General features: G+C 53.2%; 2 protein-coding genes across 2 annotated transcripts in view; both read left to right on the top strand.

Moving 5' to 3' along the window:
- LOC126993686 (uncharacterized) overlaps window positions 1-3022 on the top strand; it is an 11449-nt gene extending 8427 nt beyond the window's left edge. The window contains exon 2 of the mRNA XM_050852854.1: window positions 1742-3022. Within this exon, the coding sequence (XP_050708811.1) occupies window positions 1742-2846 (1105 nt within the window). The 3' untranslated portion in view covers window positions 2847-3022. The remainder of the gene's footprint in view (window positions 1-1741) is intronic.
- LOC126993694 (histone H2A-like) overlaps window positions 1-13940 on the top strand; it is a 60161-nt gene extending 46221 nt beyond the window's left edge. The window contains exon 2 of the mRNA XM_050852864.1: window positions 13359-13940. The gene's annotated coding sequence lies outside the window, so the exon portion shown is untranslated. The remainder of the gene's footprint in view (window positions 1-13358) is intronic.
- Window positions 13941-17248: the final 3308 nt, after the last annotated feature.

Genomic DNA, 17248 nt, shown 5'->3' with positions numbered 1-17248 from the left:
ATGGCATCGATAAGCGGACCGAGTCCCGCCAGTGCTCGCCAAACCGCGACCAAGGCTTGAAATCGCCAATGCTTCTCTCGGTCGTTTGTGGTTAGGTGCAGGGGATCGCGATGAGCGATATATGCGTATACATAGCAGCCGTCATCAGTAGTTAGTGATTCCGCCCCTCCGTTTATATTTATTTACTTGTTCTGGTAATTCCTGTCTTCCTGCCTGCATGTAGTCCCCACATATTCCCTACTCGTGCACCCGCCAGTTGAAATAAGTTAAGAGAGAAATCAAAGCCCCCCAATCAATTGATATGAGATTATGAAGCAGAAGGATATGTGGGAAAGGCAACAAGCCAGTGATCCTCCTCCTCCCCCCCTGCCCGCCCCAGTGTCTGTCTAAACTCTCTCCCGGAAAGTGACTTTGGCCCTGAAAAGGGCCTAGATATAGTGTGAGCAGATTGTAGTACTCAGACGGAGCTTAGGCACGCTCGCCGCGAATGCGACGGGCCAGCTGGATGTCCTTTGGCATGATGGTGACACGCTTGGCGTGGATGGCGCAGAGGTTGGTGTCCTCGAAGAGACCGACGAGGTAGGCCTCGGAGGCTTCCTGCAGAGCCATGACGGCAGAGGACTGGAAGCGGAGATCGGTCTTGAAATCCTGGGCGATCTCGCGCACCAGACGCTGGAAGGGCAGCTTCCTGATGAGGAGCTCGGTGCTCTTCTGGTAGCGGCGGATCTCACGGAGGGCCACGGTCCCGGGCCTGTAGCGGTGAGGCTTCTTGACTCCTCCGGTGGCCGGGGCCGACTTGCGAGCGGCCTTGGTGGCCAGCTGCTTGCGGGGCGCCTTGCCACCGGTGGATTTCCTGGCAGTCTGCTTGGTACGGGCCATGGCTACGGACGAACAGAACAGTTGAGTCTTCCCAGCCGTTTCTGGTTTTTATAGTTTTGGCGGCCGGGGGAGGAGCGGTGGTCCGCCGCGTCCTGCGCGTGCGCCGCCTCCTAGTCCCGCGCTTGCCCGCCCCCGTCAGGCAGTGCATCTATCTAGCCCTATTGGAGGAATTTAGGGGTCTCTTGGAGCTGTCTGCATATGCTAGAGCCTAGTACCGTGTGGAGGCTCACCCAACGTCACTGGGCCGTCCGGAAGTAGACGGCAGGAGCCAGCCTATCGCCCAAAGACCCACCACCGCCGCCTCTGGCTCTGCATATATAGAGCGAACGCAACAGTTCCGGCGCCAGTGAGTGCAGACCCTCTCTCCTCACTGCTGCTCTCCCTGACTTGCCCCTGCAGACGGCCCGGTTGAGCTTTCAGCTCCCGCCTCTGCTATGGCGGCAAGACGGAAGCGGCCCACGGAGTCTGCTCCTGACGACGGGGACGGATGGACCCGCGTGCAGAGCAAGCGGGCCCGAAGGCGGACGCTTCACGAGGACGGCGGGGAGGACCGGTCGAGCGGACCCCTGCCGGAGTGGAGGCTGGTGTCTTCGGACTTCAGCACCCACTACCAGGCCATTCGGTGGATGGAGGACGAGCGGAAGCTGCGACTCCGGGTGACGGTCTCCCGCGCGGGGGACTTCCTCATCCGTGCGTGGGACTGGGACCACGCCACCACCCTGGACGAGATTGCTGCTGGACGGACCCGCGGCATCACCTTGGAGAAGAAGGAGGCGGCGGTTAAGGGTATCCTGCTTGGATACCCTACCCACCTCCCATTGGACCCGGTGTTGGCGCACCCCTGCGTTGCAGCTGCAGTGAGGTGCCACTACAACGCCGGCCACGGACGACGCCTGCCCACCCGGAGCGTGCAGCTGACGCTGCGGGGACGTGTCCCCGCCTCGCTGGACCTCGGATGCTGGGGACGTTTTACCTGCCGCCGCTATGTGCCGGAGCCTGTGCGCTGTTACAAGTGCCAGGCTTTCGGCCACAGGCAGCGGCAGTGTACCAGGACGGAGGAGCTGTGCGGCGTGTGCAGCAGGGACCACGCCACGAGGGACTGCGTTCGCCGCCTTCGGGAAGGTGTGGCGCGCCCGGTGGCTGTGTGCCCGAACTGCAGTTCCGGGCACCATGCCTGGAACCGCAGGTGCCCCGCTCGGCTCTGCAGAATCCCGGGTGCCAAGCTGCGGAGGACGACGTCTTCGGCGGACCCGGCAGCAGCGCGGCCCATGCAGCCGCCCACGGAGGAGAGGACGACACCCCACGGAGAAGGACGGAAGAGGAGGCGCCGCAGACGGAGGAGGAAGCCGGGACCCACGGAGCAGAGCGTCCCGACACCAAAGTCTCCCGCTAGGGAGATGGAGGTGGACCCACCACGCCTGACGAGGACGGAGACGGCAGCGGTGACCGCTGAGGTGACACCCCCAGCTGTGTCCCCGGAGGTACCCGCCAGCAAGAAGAAAAAGAGGACCAGGGACCAGACACCTGAGACGAGGGACGCGCCGACGACTACGGAGGAGCCAGCACCCCGCGAGGCCCCCAGTAGCTGCCAGGCGACCCAGACCCCACGGATCTACACCTACAGTGAGGGCGAGCTGGTGGATCTTCTGATCCGCTACGAGCACCTCACTGAGCAAGAGGAGGAGGCCAGGTTCGAGAGGATCCCGCACGAGACAGCCCTCCCCCTAGTGAGGAGGGCACTCCGTGAAGGGAAGCCGCTCCCTGAGTCCATCCGCACGGCCCGCCCACTGGATAACCTACCAAGCCACTTCGACCACAAACAGGAGGTTGAGTGGGCGACATACGAGGAGGATGCCGTCTCGGAGGATGATGTCGATGTCGTAGAAGTGGACGACGACTTCTTCCTCAACGAAGACAGAGACCTCACCGACGCGGAGCTTGAAAGCTACTACGCCGGTGACCATTGAATAAAAAGACATCTCCCCCCACGTGTAATTCTGTGAACTTTGTATCAAATGTAATGTATGTACTGTACATCGGGCAGGCTGCTTGTTTAGAGCCTGCTTTGGTAGCTGATTATTTTTGTAATTTTTCATGTTTATTTTTTCTGTAATTCTTATGTAAAGGTTACCAATAAACTATTAAAGCAAAAAGCAAGGGCAGCCCAAAACAACAGTTCCGGCGCAGACAGCAGTGAGTGCAGACCCTCTCTCCTCACTGCTGCTCTCCCTGACTTGCCCCTGCAGACGGCCCGGTTGAGCTTAAGTTTAAGGAGAACCACGCACATAGCTCCGCCGTAGGTTCCCCTAGCGGACGGGGAACCCCACGAGTTGCTCTTCTGCTGTAACTAAAAGCCATTGCTAAGGAGTGATTTTTTTTTTTTCCTTGAGAAATATCTTGACTACGTATTACGCATGATAACCATATGTATAGATGGAGAAAAATATAAATATGAAAGAGACAAGTCAACAAAATAACATTATATTAGCTGGACCAAGTTGACATTTTATGATGAATATGTACTACACAGTATGTAATAACAGTAATAACTTTTCCTAGAAGGTCCAGACCACAGGTAATGCCAGTACATCGTGTTCACTTGGGTGACCATAAGGACTGCAAACATGGACCTTCTACATACTATATGTATGTAAACATGCTGTTGTGCAGTAATTATCAACGTGAAATACGTCTTGCCTCCATGGAACTGTACCATGCTCTTAGTTAATAATCATACTATCTATACATATACACGTACATAACATTCTAATATATAATACAGTGATGGGAGAAATAGGGAGGGACACAAGAGTGATGAGGGAGGCGAGAAGTTAGGGGGAGAAGAGGAGGGATAACGAGAGCGAGAAGGGGGAGTAGTTGTGGCTAGGAATAGTTTGGGAGGGTGCAGGGGGGGGGCACACTTTCCTTCGAATGCGTCAACATGACTCGTCGGGTTTGTGTTATTTTTAACAAGTAAACTCGTCACATAAGACATATAGTAATGTGGTAGGTTAGCCATAAATTAGGTCCGGGTATTATAGGTAGTGTGCTGAAATATCATACTGATCCAAAGATTCGTTTAGGAGATATTTGCGAAAAACAGCGTTTGTCTGCCGCTGAAATGTATAGCAGGTGTTACGGGAGTTATGAATAGAGATCTTATATGATTTTTCTCCTTCGGTAATCATTACACTTTTAACTCTGAACTTTCTAGACTTTTTTGAGGTAGATTCTTAGAATAAAAGCCTTAACAAGCAATTACTTCCCTCTATACCTCTCACATACAATAATGAAAATATATCTGTTCTGGTTGTAGGTATTAGAATATTTCAGTAACTATGAAAGAGTTGATAAAAGCGCTGTTAGATTTCATTTTTCCTCCCATATGCACAGGATGTAAAAACAAACTTGTTCAAGGAGAATGATTTATTTGTACCATTTGCTTGAGTAACAGATAATCCTATTACCAATCGTTTTGTAGATACAGCTACTATTACCTATGGTCTTGCATTAAAAAAAAAAAAAAAACAATTGGGGAGGTATTAGGAGTTGAGTATGGCAATATTTTTGTATTAACATCCAGCTATTTCAGTGATAGATGAAATAATACTTATTCCATTGCACAGGCAAATATTGCAGGAAAGACACTATAATCCAAGTGATTATTTTCGCTAAAGGACTTTCAGAATCACTAAAAAGAGACAGTCATCTAACATATGTAAAAAGAAATCGCAATACTCCATCCCAAGCAACCCCCCCCCAAAAAAAAAAGGAAAGCCAACACGCATTACAAACCTCAACAAACTAAGAACAAAACTCCCACAACAAAACTAACTAACAAGTTAGCTTGCAACAAACAAACGAGCTAGCTCCCTAATTAGCTTTTTTGCTAGTTAGCTAGCTAGTTAGTTAGTTAGTTAGTTAGTTAGTTTGTGTCTTTGTTTGTTTGTTTGTTTGCTAGTTAGCTTGTTATTTTGTTTGTTTGGTAGCTAGCTACCTTGTTAGTTAGTTAGTTAGTTAGTTAGTTAGTTAGTTAGTTAGTTAGTTAGTTAGTTAGTTAGTTAGTTAGTTAGTTAGTTAGTTAGTTAGTTAGTTAGTTAGTTAGTTAGTTAGTTAGTTAGTTAGTTAGTTAGTTAGTTTGTTTGTTTGTTTGTTTGTTTGTTTGTTTGTTTGTTTGTTTGTTTGTTTGTTTGTTTGTTTGTTTGTTTGTTTGTTTGTTTGTTTGTTAGTTAGTTAGTTAGTTTGTTTGTTTGTTTGTTTGTTTGTTTGTTTGTTTGCTAGCTAGCTTGTTTGATTGCTTGCTAGCTTGTTTGATTGCTTGCTAGCTTGTTTGATTGCTTGCTAGCTAGCTAGTGAGTTTGTTTGTTTGTTTGTTTGCTAGCTAGCTAGTTTGTCTTTTAGTTTGTTAGCTAGCTAGTTTTGTGTTTGTCTGTTAGCTAGCCCGTTCGCTTTAATTGGCAGGCAGGCAGGCAGGCAGGCAGCCAGGCAGGCAGGCAGGCAGGCACACCTATTTACATGCCGGCACACCTACTTTCATAGAAACGTATTTGCAGGTTTTTAGTGTCTACTGTTGGGCATGTAGACGCTTGCCCAGGGTTCCGGCGGGCTACTCGGTGGCGGGGCTGGTTCAACGTATCTGAAAAAGCGGGTCCAGTAAGAGAGGGCGCAACGTTATGATGAGGACGACAACGAGAAACAAGAAGAAGAAGAAGAAGAAGAAGAAGAAGAAGAAGAAGAAGAAGAAGAAGAAGAAGAAGAAGAAGGAGGAGGAGGAGGAGGAGGAGGAGGAGGAGGAGGAGGAGGAGCCTTTCCCTTTCAAAGGTCGCTCTGAGCCTGTCCCTCACCCTCTAACCCTACCCTTGCTTTCCTATACACTCCTGCACATTCCAAGAGACAATAGAAGGAGTGGATCAAGAAGGGGAGGCTTCTTTCTCTCTGTCTATATATTTGCCGTCTTTCTCATTATTGGTTTCTTTCTCTTTTTCTCCTCCTTTTTTTCTTTCTTAACCTTTCTATGTCATTCTTCCTCTCTTTCTTTTCCTCTTCCCGTCCAGACGTCGCTTTGTTTTGTCTATATATTTTACAATATAGTTTTCTCTCTCTCTCTCTCTCTCTCTCTCTCTCTCTCTCTCTCTCTCTCTCTCTCTCTCTCTCTCTCTCTCTCTCTCTCTCTCTCTCTCTCTCTCTCTCTCTCTCTTTTCATAAATATCCTGTTACTGATTTTACAAAGAATTGACAGGGACAGGGGAAATTATGGCAAAATGATGTTTCTGTAAGAACTGAAACAAACAAATTGGAGCTTCCTAGTGGCAAATGAGGTGGATGGGGAGCAGTGGGCGGAGGTGTGAACCATCATTAGGCAGGAGGGAGGGAGGGAAAAGATGGGATTGAGGAAACAAACAAACTAGTGTCAAATGAGGTGGATGGGGAGCAGTGGGCGGAGGTGTGAACCATCATTAGGCAGGGGGGAGGGAGGGAGGGAGGGAGGGAGGGAGGAAACAGAAAGAAAGAAAGAAAGAAAGAAAGAAAGAAAGAAAGAAAAAAAGGAAATATAACTGAAGTAAAATGTGTGCTACTATTCTCTTAGTGAATAAGAATGTGGACCTCAAAGAGGTCCGGGGTGGGTGGGTTAGGTCGGGCTCGCTCAGGCAGCGGCATTAACCACCGAAGCCGTACAGGGTGCGGCCCTGGCGTTTGAGGGCGTACACCACGTCCATGGCGGTGACGGTCTTGCGCTTGGCGTGCTCAGTGTAGGTGACGGCATCCCTGATGACGTTCTCCAGGAACACCTTGAGCACACCACGGGTCTCTTCGTAGATGAGCCCGGAGATGCGCTTCACACCGCCACGGCGCGCCAGACGACGGATGGCCGGCTTGGTGATGCCCTGGATGTTGTCCCGAAGAACCTTGCGGTGACGCTTGGCGCCTCCCTTGCCGCGGCCAGTCATGGTTCAGGTGGGTAGCTCAACAGTGGAGTGAGTGTTGGGCTGCCATTGCTTTAATAGTTTATTGATAACTTTTACATAAGATACAAAAATAAAAAATAAACATAAAAATTACAAAAATAAGCGGTTACCAAAGCAGGCTCTAAACAAGCAGCCTGCCCGATGTACGATACATAGTTGGCACTAGTTACAATTGGACAAGATTACACATGGATGAAATGTCTTTTTATTCAGTGGTCACCGGCGTAGTAGCTTTCGAGCTCAGCGTCGGTGAGGTCTCTGTCTGCGTTGAGGAACAAGTCGTCGTCCACGTCTCCGACGTCGACCTCGTCCTCCGAGACGTCTTCCTCCTCGTAAGTCGCCCACTCAACCTCCTGCCTGTGGTCGAAGTGACGTGGGGGGTTACCCAGTGGGCGGGCCGTGCGGATGGAGGCTGGGAGCGGCTTCCCTTCACGGAGTGTCCTCCTCACTAAGGGGAGGGCTGTCTCGTGCGGGATCCTCTCGAACCTAGCCTCCTCCTCTTGTTCAGTGAGGTGCTCGTAGCGGATCAGGAGATCCACCAACTCGCCCTCACTGAAATTGTAGGTCCGTGGGGTCTGGGTCGCCTGGCAGCTGCCGGGGGCCTCGCGGGGTGCTGGCTCCACTGCAGTCGCCGGCGCGTCCACCGTCTCGAGTGTCTGGTCCCTGGTCCTCTTTTTCTTCTTCGGCGCGGGTACATCCTGGGACACTACTGGGGGTGTCACCTCGGCGGTCGCCGCAGCCGTCTCCGTTCTCGTCGGCCGTGGTGGGTCCACCTCCATCTCCCTGGCGGGAGACTTTGGTGTCGGGACGCTCAGTTCCGTGGGTCCCGTCCTCCTCTTCCGTCTGCGGCGCCTCCTCTTTCGTCCTTCACCGTGGGGTGGCGTCCTCTCCTCCGTGGGCGGCTGCCTTGGCCGCGCTGCTGCCGGGTCCGCCGAAGACGTCGTCCTCTGCAGCTTGGCTCCCGGGATTCTGCGGAGTCGAGCGGGGCACCTGCGGTTCCAGGCATGGTGACCTGAACTGCAGTTGGGGCACACAGCCACCGGGCGCGCCACGCCTTCCCTAAGGCGGCGAACGCAGTCCCTCGTAGCGTGGTCCCCGCTGCACACGCCGCACAACTCCTCCGTCCTAGTACACTGCCGCTGCCTGTGGCCGAAAGCCTGGCACTTGTAACAGCGCACAGGCTCCGGCACGTAGCGGCGGCAGGTAAAGCGTCCCCAGCATCCGAGGTCCAGCGAGGCGGGGACACGTCCCCGCAGCGTCAGCTGCACGCTCCGGGTGGGCAGGCTGCGTCCGTGTCCGGTGTTGTAGTGGCATCTCTCTGCTGCAGCAACGCAGGGGTGCGCCATCACCGGGTCCAGTGGTAAGTGGGTGGGGTATCCCAGCAGGACACCCTTCACCGCCGCCTCCTTTTTCTCCAGGGTGATGCCGCGAGTCCGTCCTGCAGCAATCTCGTCCAGGGTGGTGGCGTGGTCCCAGTCCCACGCACGGATGAGGAAGTCCCCCGCGCGGGAGACCGTCACCCGGAGACGCAGCTTCCGCTCGTCCTCCATCCACCGGATGGCCTGGTAGTGGTTGCTGAAGTCCGAAGACACCAGCCTCCACTCCGGCAGGGGTCCGCTCGATCGGTCCTCCCCGCCGTCCTCGTGAAGCGTCCTCCTTCGGGCTCGCTTGCTCTGCACGCGGGTCCATCCGTCCCCGTCGTCAGGAGCAGACTCCGTGGGCCGCTTCCTTCTTGCCGCCATAGCAGAGGCGGGAGCGGAGAGCTCAACCGGGCCGTCTGCAGGGGCAAGTCAGGGAGAGCAGCAGTGAGGAGAGAGGGTCTGCACTCACTGCTGTCTGCGCCGGAACTGTTGGTTGGCTGCTTTTGCTTTAATAGTTTATTGGTAACCTTTACATAAGACATACAGAAAAAATAAACATGAAAAATTACAAAAATAATCAGTTACCAAAGCAGGCTCTAAACAAGCAGCCTGCCCGATGTACTGTACATATACTACACTTGGTACAAATCTATCAAAAATTACACGTGGGGGAAATGTCTTTTTAATCACAGGTCACCGGCGTAGTAGCTTGCAAGCTCCTCGTCGGTGAGGTCCCTGTCTGCATTCAGGAAGAGGTCTTCGTCCACGCCTCCGACGTCGACCTCTTCCTCCGAGACGTCTTCTTCCTCATATGTCGCCCACTCAACCTCCTGTTTGTGATCGAAGTGACTTGGTAGGTTATCCAGTGGGCGGGCCGTGCGGATGGACTCAGGGAGCGGCTTCCCTTCACGGAGTGCCCTCCTCACTAAGGGGAGGGCTGTCTCGTGCGGGATCCTCTCGAACCTGGCCTCCTCCTCTTGCTCAGAGAGGTGCTCGTAGCGGATCAGAAGATCCACCAGCTCGCCCTCACTGTAGGTGTAGATCCGTGGGGTCTGGGTCGCCTGGCAGCTACTGGGGGCCTCGCGGGGTGCTGGCTCCTCCGTAGTCGTCGGCGCGTCCCTCGTCTCAGGTGTCTGGTCCCTGGTCCTCTTTTTCTTCTTGCTGGCGGGTACCTCCGGGGACACAGCTGGGGGTGTCACCTCAGCGGTCACCGCTGCAGTCTCCGTCCTCGTCAGACGTGGTGGGTCCACCTCCATCTCCCTAGGGGGAGACTTTGGTGTCGGGACGCTCTGCTCCGTGGGTCCCGGCTTCCTCCTCCGTCTGCGGCGCCTCCTCTTCCGTCCTTCTCCGTGGGGTGTCGTCCTCTCCTCCGTGGGCGGCTGCATAGGCCGCGCTGCTGCCGGGTCCGCCGAAGACGTCGTCCTCCGCAGCTTGGCACCCGGGATTCTGCAGAGCCGAGCGGGGCATCTGCGGTTCCAGGCATGGTGCCCGGAACTGCAGTTGGGGCACACAGCCACCGGGCGCGCCACACCTTCCCGAAGGCGGCGAACGCAGTCCCTCGTGGCGTGGTCCCCGCTGCACACTCCGCACAGCTCCTCCGTCCTGGTACACTGCCGCTGCCTGTGGCCGAAGGCCTGGCACTTGTAACAGCGCACAGGCTCCGGCACATAGCGGCGGCAGGTAAAACGTCCCCAGCATCCGAGGTCCAGCGAGGCGGGGACACGTCCCCGCAGCGTCAGCTGCACGCTCCGGGTGGGCAGGCGTCGTCCGTGGCCGGCGTTGTAGTGGCACCTCACTGCAGCTGCAACGCAGGGGTGCGCCAACACCGGGTCCAATGGGAGGTGGGTAGGGTATCCAAGCAGGACACCCTTCACCGCCGCCTCCTTTTTCTCCAGGGTGATGCCGCGGGTCCGTCCTGCAGCAATCTCGTCCAGGGTGGTGGCGTGGTCCCAGTCCCACGCACGGATGAGGAAGTCCCCCGCGCGGGAGACCGTCACCCGGAGTCGCAGCTTCCGCTCGTCCTCCATCCACCGAATGGCCTGGTAGTGGGTGCTGAAGTCCGAAGACACCAGCCTCCACTCCGGCAGGGGTCCGCTCGATCGGTCCTCCCCGCCGTCCTCGTGAAGCGTCCTCCTTCGGGCCCGCTTGCTCTGCACGCGGGTCCATCCGTCCCCGTCGTCAGGAGCGGACTCCGTGGGCCGCTTCCTTCTTGCCGCCATAGCAGAGGCGGGAGCTGAAAGCTCAACCGGGCCGTCTGCAGGGGCAAGTCAGGGAGAGCAGCAGTGAGGAGAGAGGGTCTGCACTCACTGCTGTCTGCGCTGGAACTGTTCTTTTTGTTGGCTGCCACAGCGTTCGCTCTATATATGCAGAGCCAGAGGCGGCGGTGGTGGGTCTTTGGGCGATAGGCTGGCTCCTGCCGTCTACTTCCGGACGGCCCAGTGACGTTGGGTGAGCCTCCACCCGGTACTAGGCTCTAGCATATGCAGACAGCTCCAAGAGACCCCTAAATTCCTCCAATAGGGCTAGATAGATGCACTGCCTGACGGGGGCGGGCAAGCGCGGGACTAGGAGGCGGCGCACGCGCAGGACGCGGCGGACCACCGCTCCTCCCCCGGCCGCCAAAACTATAAAAACCAGAAACGGCTGGCAGACTCAACTGTTCTGTTCGTCCGTAGCCATGGCCCGTACCAAGCAGACTGCCAGGAAATCCACCGGTGGCAAGGCGCCCCGCAAGCAGCTGGCCACCAAGGCCGCTCGCAAGTCGGCCCCGGCCACCGGAGGAGTCAAGAAGCCTCACCGCTACAGGCCCGGGACCGTGGCCCTCCGTGAGATCCGCCGCTACCAGAAGAGCACCGAGCTCCTCATCAGGAAGCTGCCCTTCCAGCGTCTGGTGCGAGATCGCCCAGGATTTCAAGACCGATCTCCGCTTCCAGTCCTCTGCCGTCATGGCTCTGCAGGAAGCCTCCGAGGCCTACCTCGTCGGTCTCTTCGAGGACACCAACCTCTGCGCCATCCACGCCAAGCGTGTCACCATCATGCCAAAGGACATCCAGCTGGCCCGTCGCATTCGCGGCGAGCGTGCCTAAGCGTCTGAGTACTACAATCTGCTCACACTATATCTAGGCCCTTTTCAGGGCCAAAGTCACTTTCCGGGAGAGAGTTTAGACAGACACTGGGGCGGGCAGGGGGGGAGGAGGATCACTGGCTTGTTGCCTTTCCCACATATCCTTCGGCTTCATAATCTCATATCAATTGATTGGGGGGCTTTGATTTCTCTCTTAACTTATTTCAACTGGCGGGTGCACGAGTAGGGAATATGTGGGGACTACATGCAGGCAGGAAGACAGGAATTACCAGAACAAGTAAATAAATATAAACGGAGGGGCGGAATCACTAACTACTGATGACGGCTGCTATGTAGGCATATATCGCTCATCGCGATCCCCTGCACCTAACCACAAACGACCGAGAGAAGCATTGGCGATTTCAAGCCTTGGTCGCGGTTTGGCGAGCACTGGCGGGACTCGGTCCGCTTATCGATGCCATGCATCCCTTGGTGGGTCAGCTCAGTGAGTGAGTGAGTGAGTGAGTAAGAGAGAGAGAGAGAGAGAGAGAGAGAGCGCGGGAGGGACTAACCGTCTTCGTTCTCTTTCGGGAAATAGTTTGTGGCTCCGATGGAGCCGGTTCTTTTCCAGTGCAAGCAAGTTGGTGGGTTGCTTATTTGGAGGAGGTGTACTTGGTGACGGCCTTGGTGCCTTCGGACACGGCGTGCTTGGCCAGCTCACCGGGCAGGAGGAGACGGACGGCCGTCTGGATCTCCCGACTGGTGATGGTGGAGCGCTTGTTGTAATGGGCCAGGCGAGAGGCCTCGGCGGCGATGCGCTCGAAGATGTCGTTCACGAAGGAGTTCATGATGGACATGGCCTTGGAGGAGACGCCGGTGTCGGGGTGGACCTGCTTGAGCACCTTGTAGATGTAGATCGAGTAGCTCTCCTTCCTCCTGCGCTTCTTCTTCTTGTCACCCTTGGCGATGGCCTTCTGGGCCTTGCCGGCCTTCTTGGCGGCCTTTCCTGATGCTTTGGGGGGCATGTCTGCTTCTTCGTTCCCAGACGGCGAGCGAATGTTGCCGGGCCGCCCCCGGATTCCCCCTTTATGGCGGCGCCGCTCCCTCGGGATCGCGGGGACGCGTGGCGGCACGCGCTCCCATTGGCAGGCTCGCCCGGCCGTCCCCGCCCTCCGATCCTGCGCTGCACTATATAGGGCGAAAAAGCCGCGAGCGGCAGGTATTCGCTCTCCGAGCCCACAGCAGAAGCGCAAGTCCACGCCCCCACCACTCACTGTCGACAGGTCTGGACGCGGCAAGGGAGGAAAGGTGAAGGGGAAGTCAAAGTCCAGCTCAAGCCGTGCCGGCCTGCAGTTCCCCGTGGGCAGGATCCACCGTCTCCTGAGGAAGGGCAACTACGCCGAGCGCGTGGGCGCCGGCGCCCCCGTGTACCTGGCGGCCGTCATGGAGTACCTGGCCGCCGAGGTGCTCGAGCTGGCCGGCAACGCGGCCCGCGACAACAAGAAGACCCGCATCATCCCCCGCCACCTGCAGCTGGCCATCCGCAACGACGAGGAGCTGAACAAGCTCCTCTCCGGCGTCACCATTGCCCAGTGAGGTGTTCTGCCTAACATCCAGGCGGTGCTCCTGCCCAAGAAGACCGAGAAGAAGTAATCGCCCTCGGCCTTTCAGGGACGACAATTCAGTACCGTTTAATCCGGCTCCCCTTGGGAGCCACACCCTTTTCCAAAAAGAGACTTCTGGACACACACCCTCAACTACATAGTGACATTCCTAGGTCAATTCCTGCTGATATTACTAGGAAGAAGACCCTCAGTCATGACAACAATTAACAACCCCCACGTCTGGCAGGCTTCCCACACTTAGTTTGTTTGTTTGTTTTCTTCACGGCAGGTAAGGGACTCCTCTGCTGACAACGACGATAACAACAATTAACCCACAAGACATAACATAACAAATAAAAAAAACGCAAAACAGAGCCGGGAGGTAGGTCGTTGAGACGATGATGGCCGTCGTGCAGATCGGATGCGGCGCTGCCCCCGCCGAGATGAAGTAGGTAGGTAGGTAGGTAGGTAGGTAGGTAGGTAGTAGCTGGGTGGGCTCCGACCCGCTGTGGCCTGTGGAGTAGGTCCGGAATGAGTAAAATGAATCAGTCAGTCAGTCAGTCAGTCACTCACTCACTCACTGACGTCATGTATGATCCCCTGCCTCACCCGAGAAAGCATGCATCGGTTTGTACCTTCACCTTCACCTTCACACGGTATAGTTTAACCCAACCTAAACATCCGGCCTCACACACAGGTGCTAGGTGGCGAGGTAGACCCTGAGGAGAAGAAGAAAACGTTTGGGAGGGTAAGCTAAACTAAGTGCAAAACCACCAGGGCCAGCCAGCCAGCCAGCACAGACACTGCGATACATTAGTCTTGCGCTAGCTAGTAAGAATAAGAATTAGAATTAGAATTAGAAGAACACACACACACACACACACACACACACACACACACACACACACACAAAAAAAAAAAAAAAAAAAAAAAAAAAAAAGAGTTTAAGGAGAACCACGCACATAGCTCCGCCGTAGGTTCCCCTAGCGGACGGGGAACCCCACGAGTTGCTCTTCTGCTGTAACTAAAAGCCATTGCTAAGGAGTGATTTTTTTTTTTTCCTTGAGAAATATCTTGACTACGTATTACGCATGATAACCATATGTATAGATGGAGAAAAATATAAATATGAAAGAGACAAGTCAACAAAATAACATTATATTAGCTGGACCAAGTTGACATTTTATGATGAATATGTACTACACAGTATGTAATAACAGTAATAACTTTTCCTAGAAGGTCCAGACCACAGGTAATGCCAGTACATCGTGTTCACTTGGGTGACCATAAGGACTGCAAACATGGACCTTCTACATACTATATGTATGTAAACATGCTGTTGTACAGTAATTATCAACGTGAAATACGTCTTGCCTCCATGGAACTGTACCATGCTCTTAGTTAATAATCATACTATCTATACATATACACGTACATAACATTCTAATATATAATACAGTGATGGGAGAAATAGGGAGGGACACAAGAGTGATGAGGGAGGCGAGAAGTTAGGGGGAGAAGAGGAGGGATAACGAGAGCGAGAAGGGGGAGTAGTTGTGGCTAGGAATAGTTTGGGAGGGTGCAGGGGGGGGGGGGGGGGGTTGCACACTTTCCTTCGAATGCGTCAACTTGACTCGTCGGGTTTGTGTTATTTTTCACAAGTAAACTCGTCACATAAGACATATAGTAATGTGGTAGGTTAGCCATAAATTAGGTCCGGGTATTATAGGTAGTGTGCTGAAATATCATACTGATCCAAAGATTCGTTTAGGAGATATTTGCGAAAAACAGCGTTTGTCTGCCGCTGAAATGTATAGCAGGTGTTACGGGAGTTATGAATAGAGATCTTATATGATTTTTCTACTTCGGTAATCATTACACTTTTAACTCTGAACTTTCTAGACTTTCTAGACTTTCTAGACGGAGTGTCCTCCTCACTAAGGGGAGGGCTGTCTCGTGCGGGATCCTCTCGAACCTAGCCTCCTCCTCTTGTTCAGTGAGGTGCTCGTAGCGGATCAGGAGATCCACCAACTCGCCCTCACTGAAATTGTAGGTCCGTGGGGTCTGGGTCGCCTGGCATCCACAACGAAAGAATAGAAAGGAAAATATTACTGATGTAGCTTCATATCTTGTGTGATATTATGAAAATTAGCCGCTGTACATAGCTCAGTGATGTATTGTGCTCTGAAATGACTACCAGATATCCGCCTACACTGACCAGGAAGGAATCGAACTACGAGCTTCCCAGGCGAAAGTGAGCATTATACCGACTGAGCTACCGCGGCTATGTTGCAATTTCATCAAATCTTACTTTCGTTTCAACACTCTCTCTCTCTCTCTCTCTCTCTCTCTCTCTCTCTCTCTCTCTCTCTCTCTCTCTCTCTCTCTCTCTCCAGGAGCAGGCACCAAAAGAAGAAGTAGTGTGTGTGTGTGTTTGTGTGTGTGTGTGTGTATAGGCCTATGCTCCCTCGCGTTATCTACATGGGAGGGGAGGGTGGAAGCGAGGTACCCTCGTATGGCAGAGAGAGAGAAGGCAGTACTGGCAACATTAGAACACTGCGCCAGCACAGATAACAATCCTGCTCATCACATGTGCCCTGAAGGCGAGGATACTTGGTGCTTTTATAACAGACTTATTCATGAGAATAAAGATATACCTGCTGGTATTCATCAGCAGAAAGTTGGCCACCCCATAAGAGAAGACATAAAGGAGGAGCTGTTGCAGGTGTACAAAAGATTTATCACAGACGAACTCCTGTCAAGGTGCAGTGGCTTCACGCAAAATGCTAATGAAAGCCTAAATGCACTCATATGGACAATGGCACCGAAGACCAGATTCTTCCACAGTGTAAGAATGAACTATCTTGTTGGAAAGGCAATTACAAAATTCAACTTTGGATATACAAGGTACCTCCATGAAACGCTTGGAGCAGTCGTCATGGAAAAGGCTTAAAATCATGATAGAAGAAGTACTTCTCAGTACCTAAAAGACAAAACAAAAAAGAAGAAAGAAGAGGAAAGAAATCAAAGACGCAAGGAAAGAAGAAAAATTGAGGGCAAGGAAGGTACAAGTTATGAAGCTGGAGGATTCTAACTTGTACATTTCTGGGTAGAAGTATAGCTGAGGAAGAGAGGGAAGCCCCACCTGGTAAAACTAAACCCTCTCCATTGAAACAGCTACTTGAAGATCCCCAGGGGTGAGACGAGTAAAACTTGTCGGTCAAGGCCAAAATAAAATGAAATATATAATAAACGCTCTCTCTCTCTGCGCATGTGTGTGTGTGTGTGTGTGTGTGTGTGTGTGTGTGTTGGGGGGGAAGGGAAATTTGAAACAAGCGCTTATCATCCGTATGATAGCCTAAACCTCCGCAGACACCTAGCAAGTTCTCTCTCTCTCTCTCTCTCTCTCTCTCTCTCTCTCTCTCTCTCTCTCTCTCTCTCTCTCTCTCTCTCTCTCTCTCTCTCTCTCTCTCGTTTTTTGTTGCCAGTTGTCGCCTGTTGCGAGATGACGCATTACCATTTACCAGCAATTAGTCGCTCACAACCACTGACCCCGGAAGGAAGTTCAAGGAACCATGGAGGGGAAACAGACCAAAGTAAGTGTGTGTGCGTGCGTGCGCGCCAACACTATGTATACTCTCAAACATTCATCCATGTCATCCACGAAATATTGTAGGAAAGATTACAAATTCATTTTTACATCTTTATGCTAAATTCATTTCATTTCATCAGTCTGACGGAGAGCTCATGCCTCCTCCACGAGCCCCACCGAGGAGAGCTGCCGCCCGACCAAGGAGGGCTGCCACTCCACCCCTTCCACCTCAGCCACCAGCACCGGAGGATGTCCCACGCCTTCGAAGATCATTTGCTTTTATGGTAAGATTGTTTTGTGGTCTTAGTAAAGTATCATTCAAAACAAACACACACACACACACACACACACAGAAGACATCATTCTAACGTCTGGCTGATAACTGGGTAGAACCAGCAGCAGCGGACCGTGAGTGAATTCATGTCACAATACACGTACATTCATGTCTCTCTCTCTCTCTCTCTCTCTCTCTCTCTCTCTCTCTCTCTCTCTCTCTCTCTCTCTCTCTCTCTCTCTCTCTCTCTCTCTCTCTCTCTCTCCTCCTACCCTCCCCTCCTTCCCTCTCTTCCTCCCTCCCTCTTTCCATGCCTCCCATCCCCTTTCCTCCCCTCCCTTCCCTGATTTTCTCTCTCTCTCTCTCTCTCTCTCTCTCTCTCTCTCTCTCTCTCTCTCTCTCTCTCTCTCTCTCTCTCTCTTCCTCTCCCTCCCTCCTCCTCCCTCCTCCCTCCCCCCCTCCTCCCTCTCTCTCTCTCTCTCTCTCTCTCTCTCTCTCTCTCTCTCTC

Source organism: Eriocheir sinensis, unplaced genomic scaffold, assembly GCF_024679095.1.
Source record: "Eriocheir sinensis breed Jianghai 21 unplaced genomic scaffold, ASM2467909v1 Scaffold655, whole genome shotgun sequence".
Taxonomy (NCBI): domain Eukaryota; kingdom Metazoa; phylum Arthropoda; class Malacostraca; order Decapoda; family Varunidae; genus Eriocheir; species Eriocheir sinensis.
Note: the sequence above shows the minus strand (reverse complement) of the source record. Positions and strands in the feature narration are given on the sequence as shown.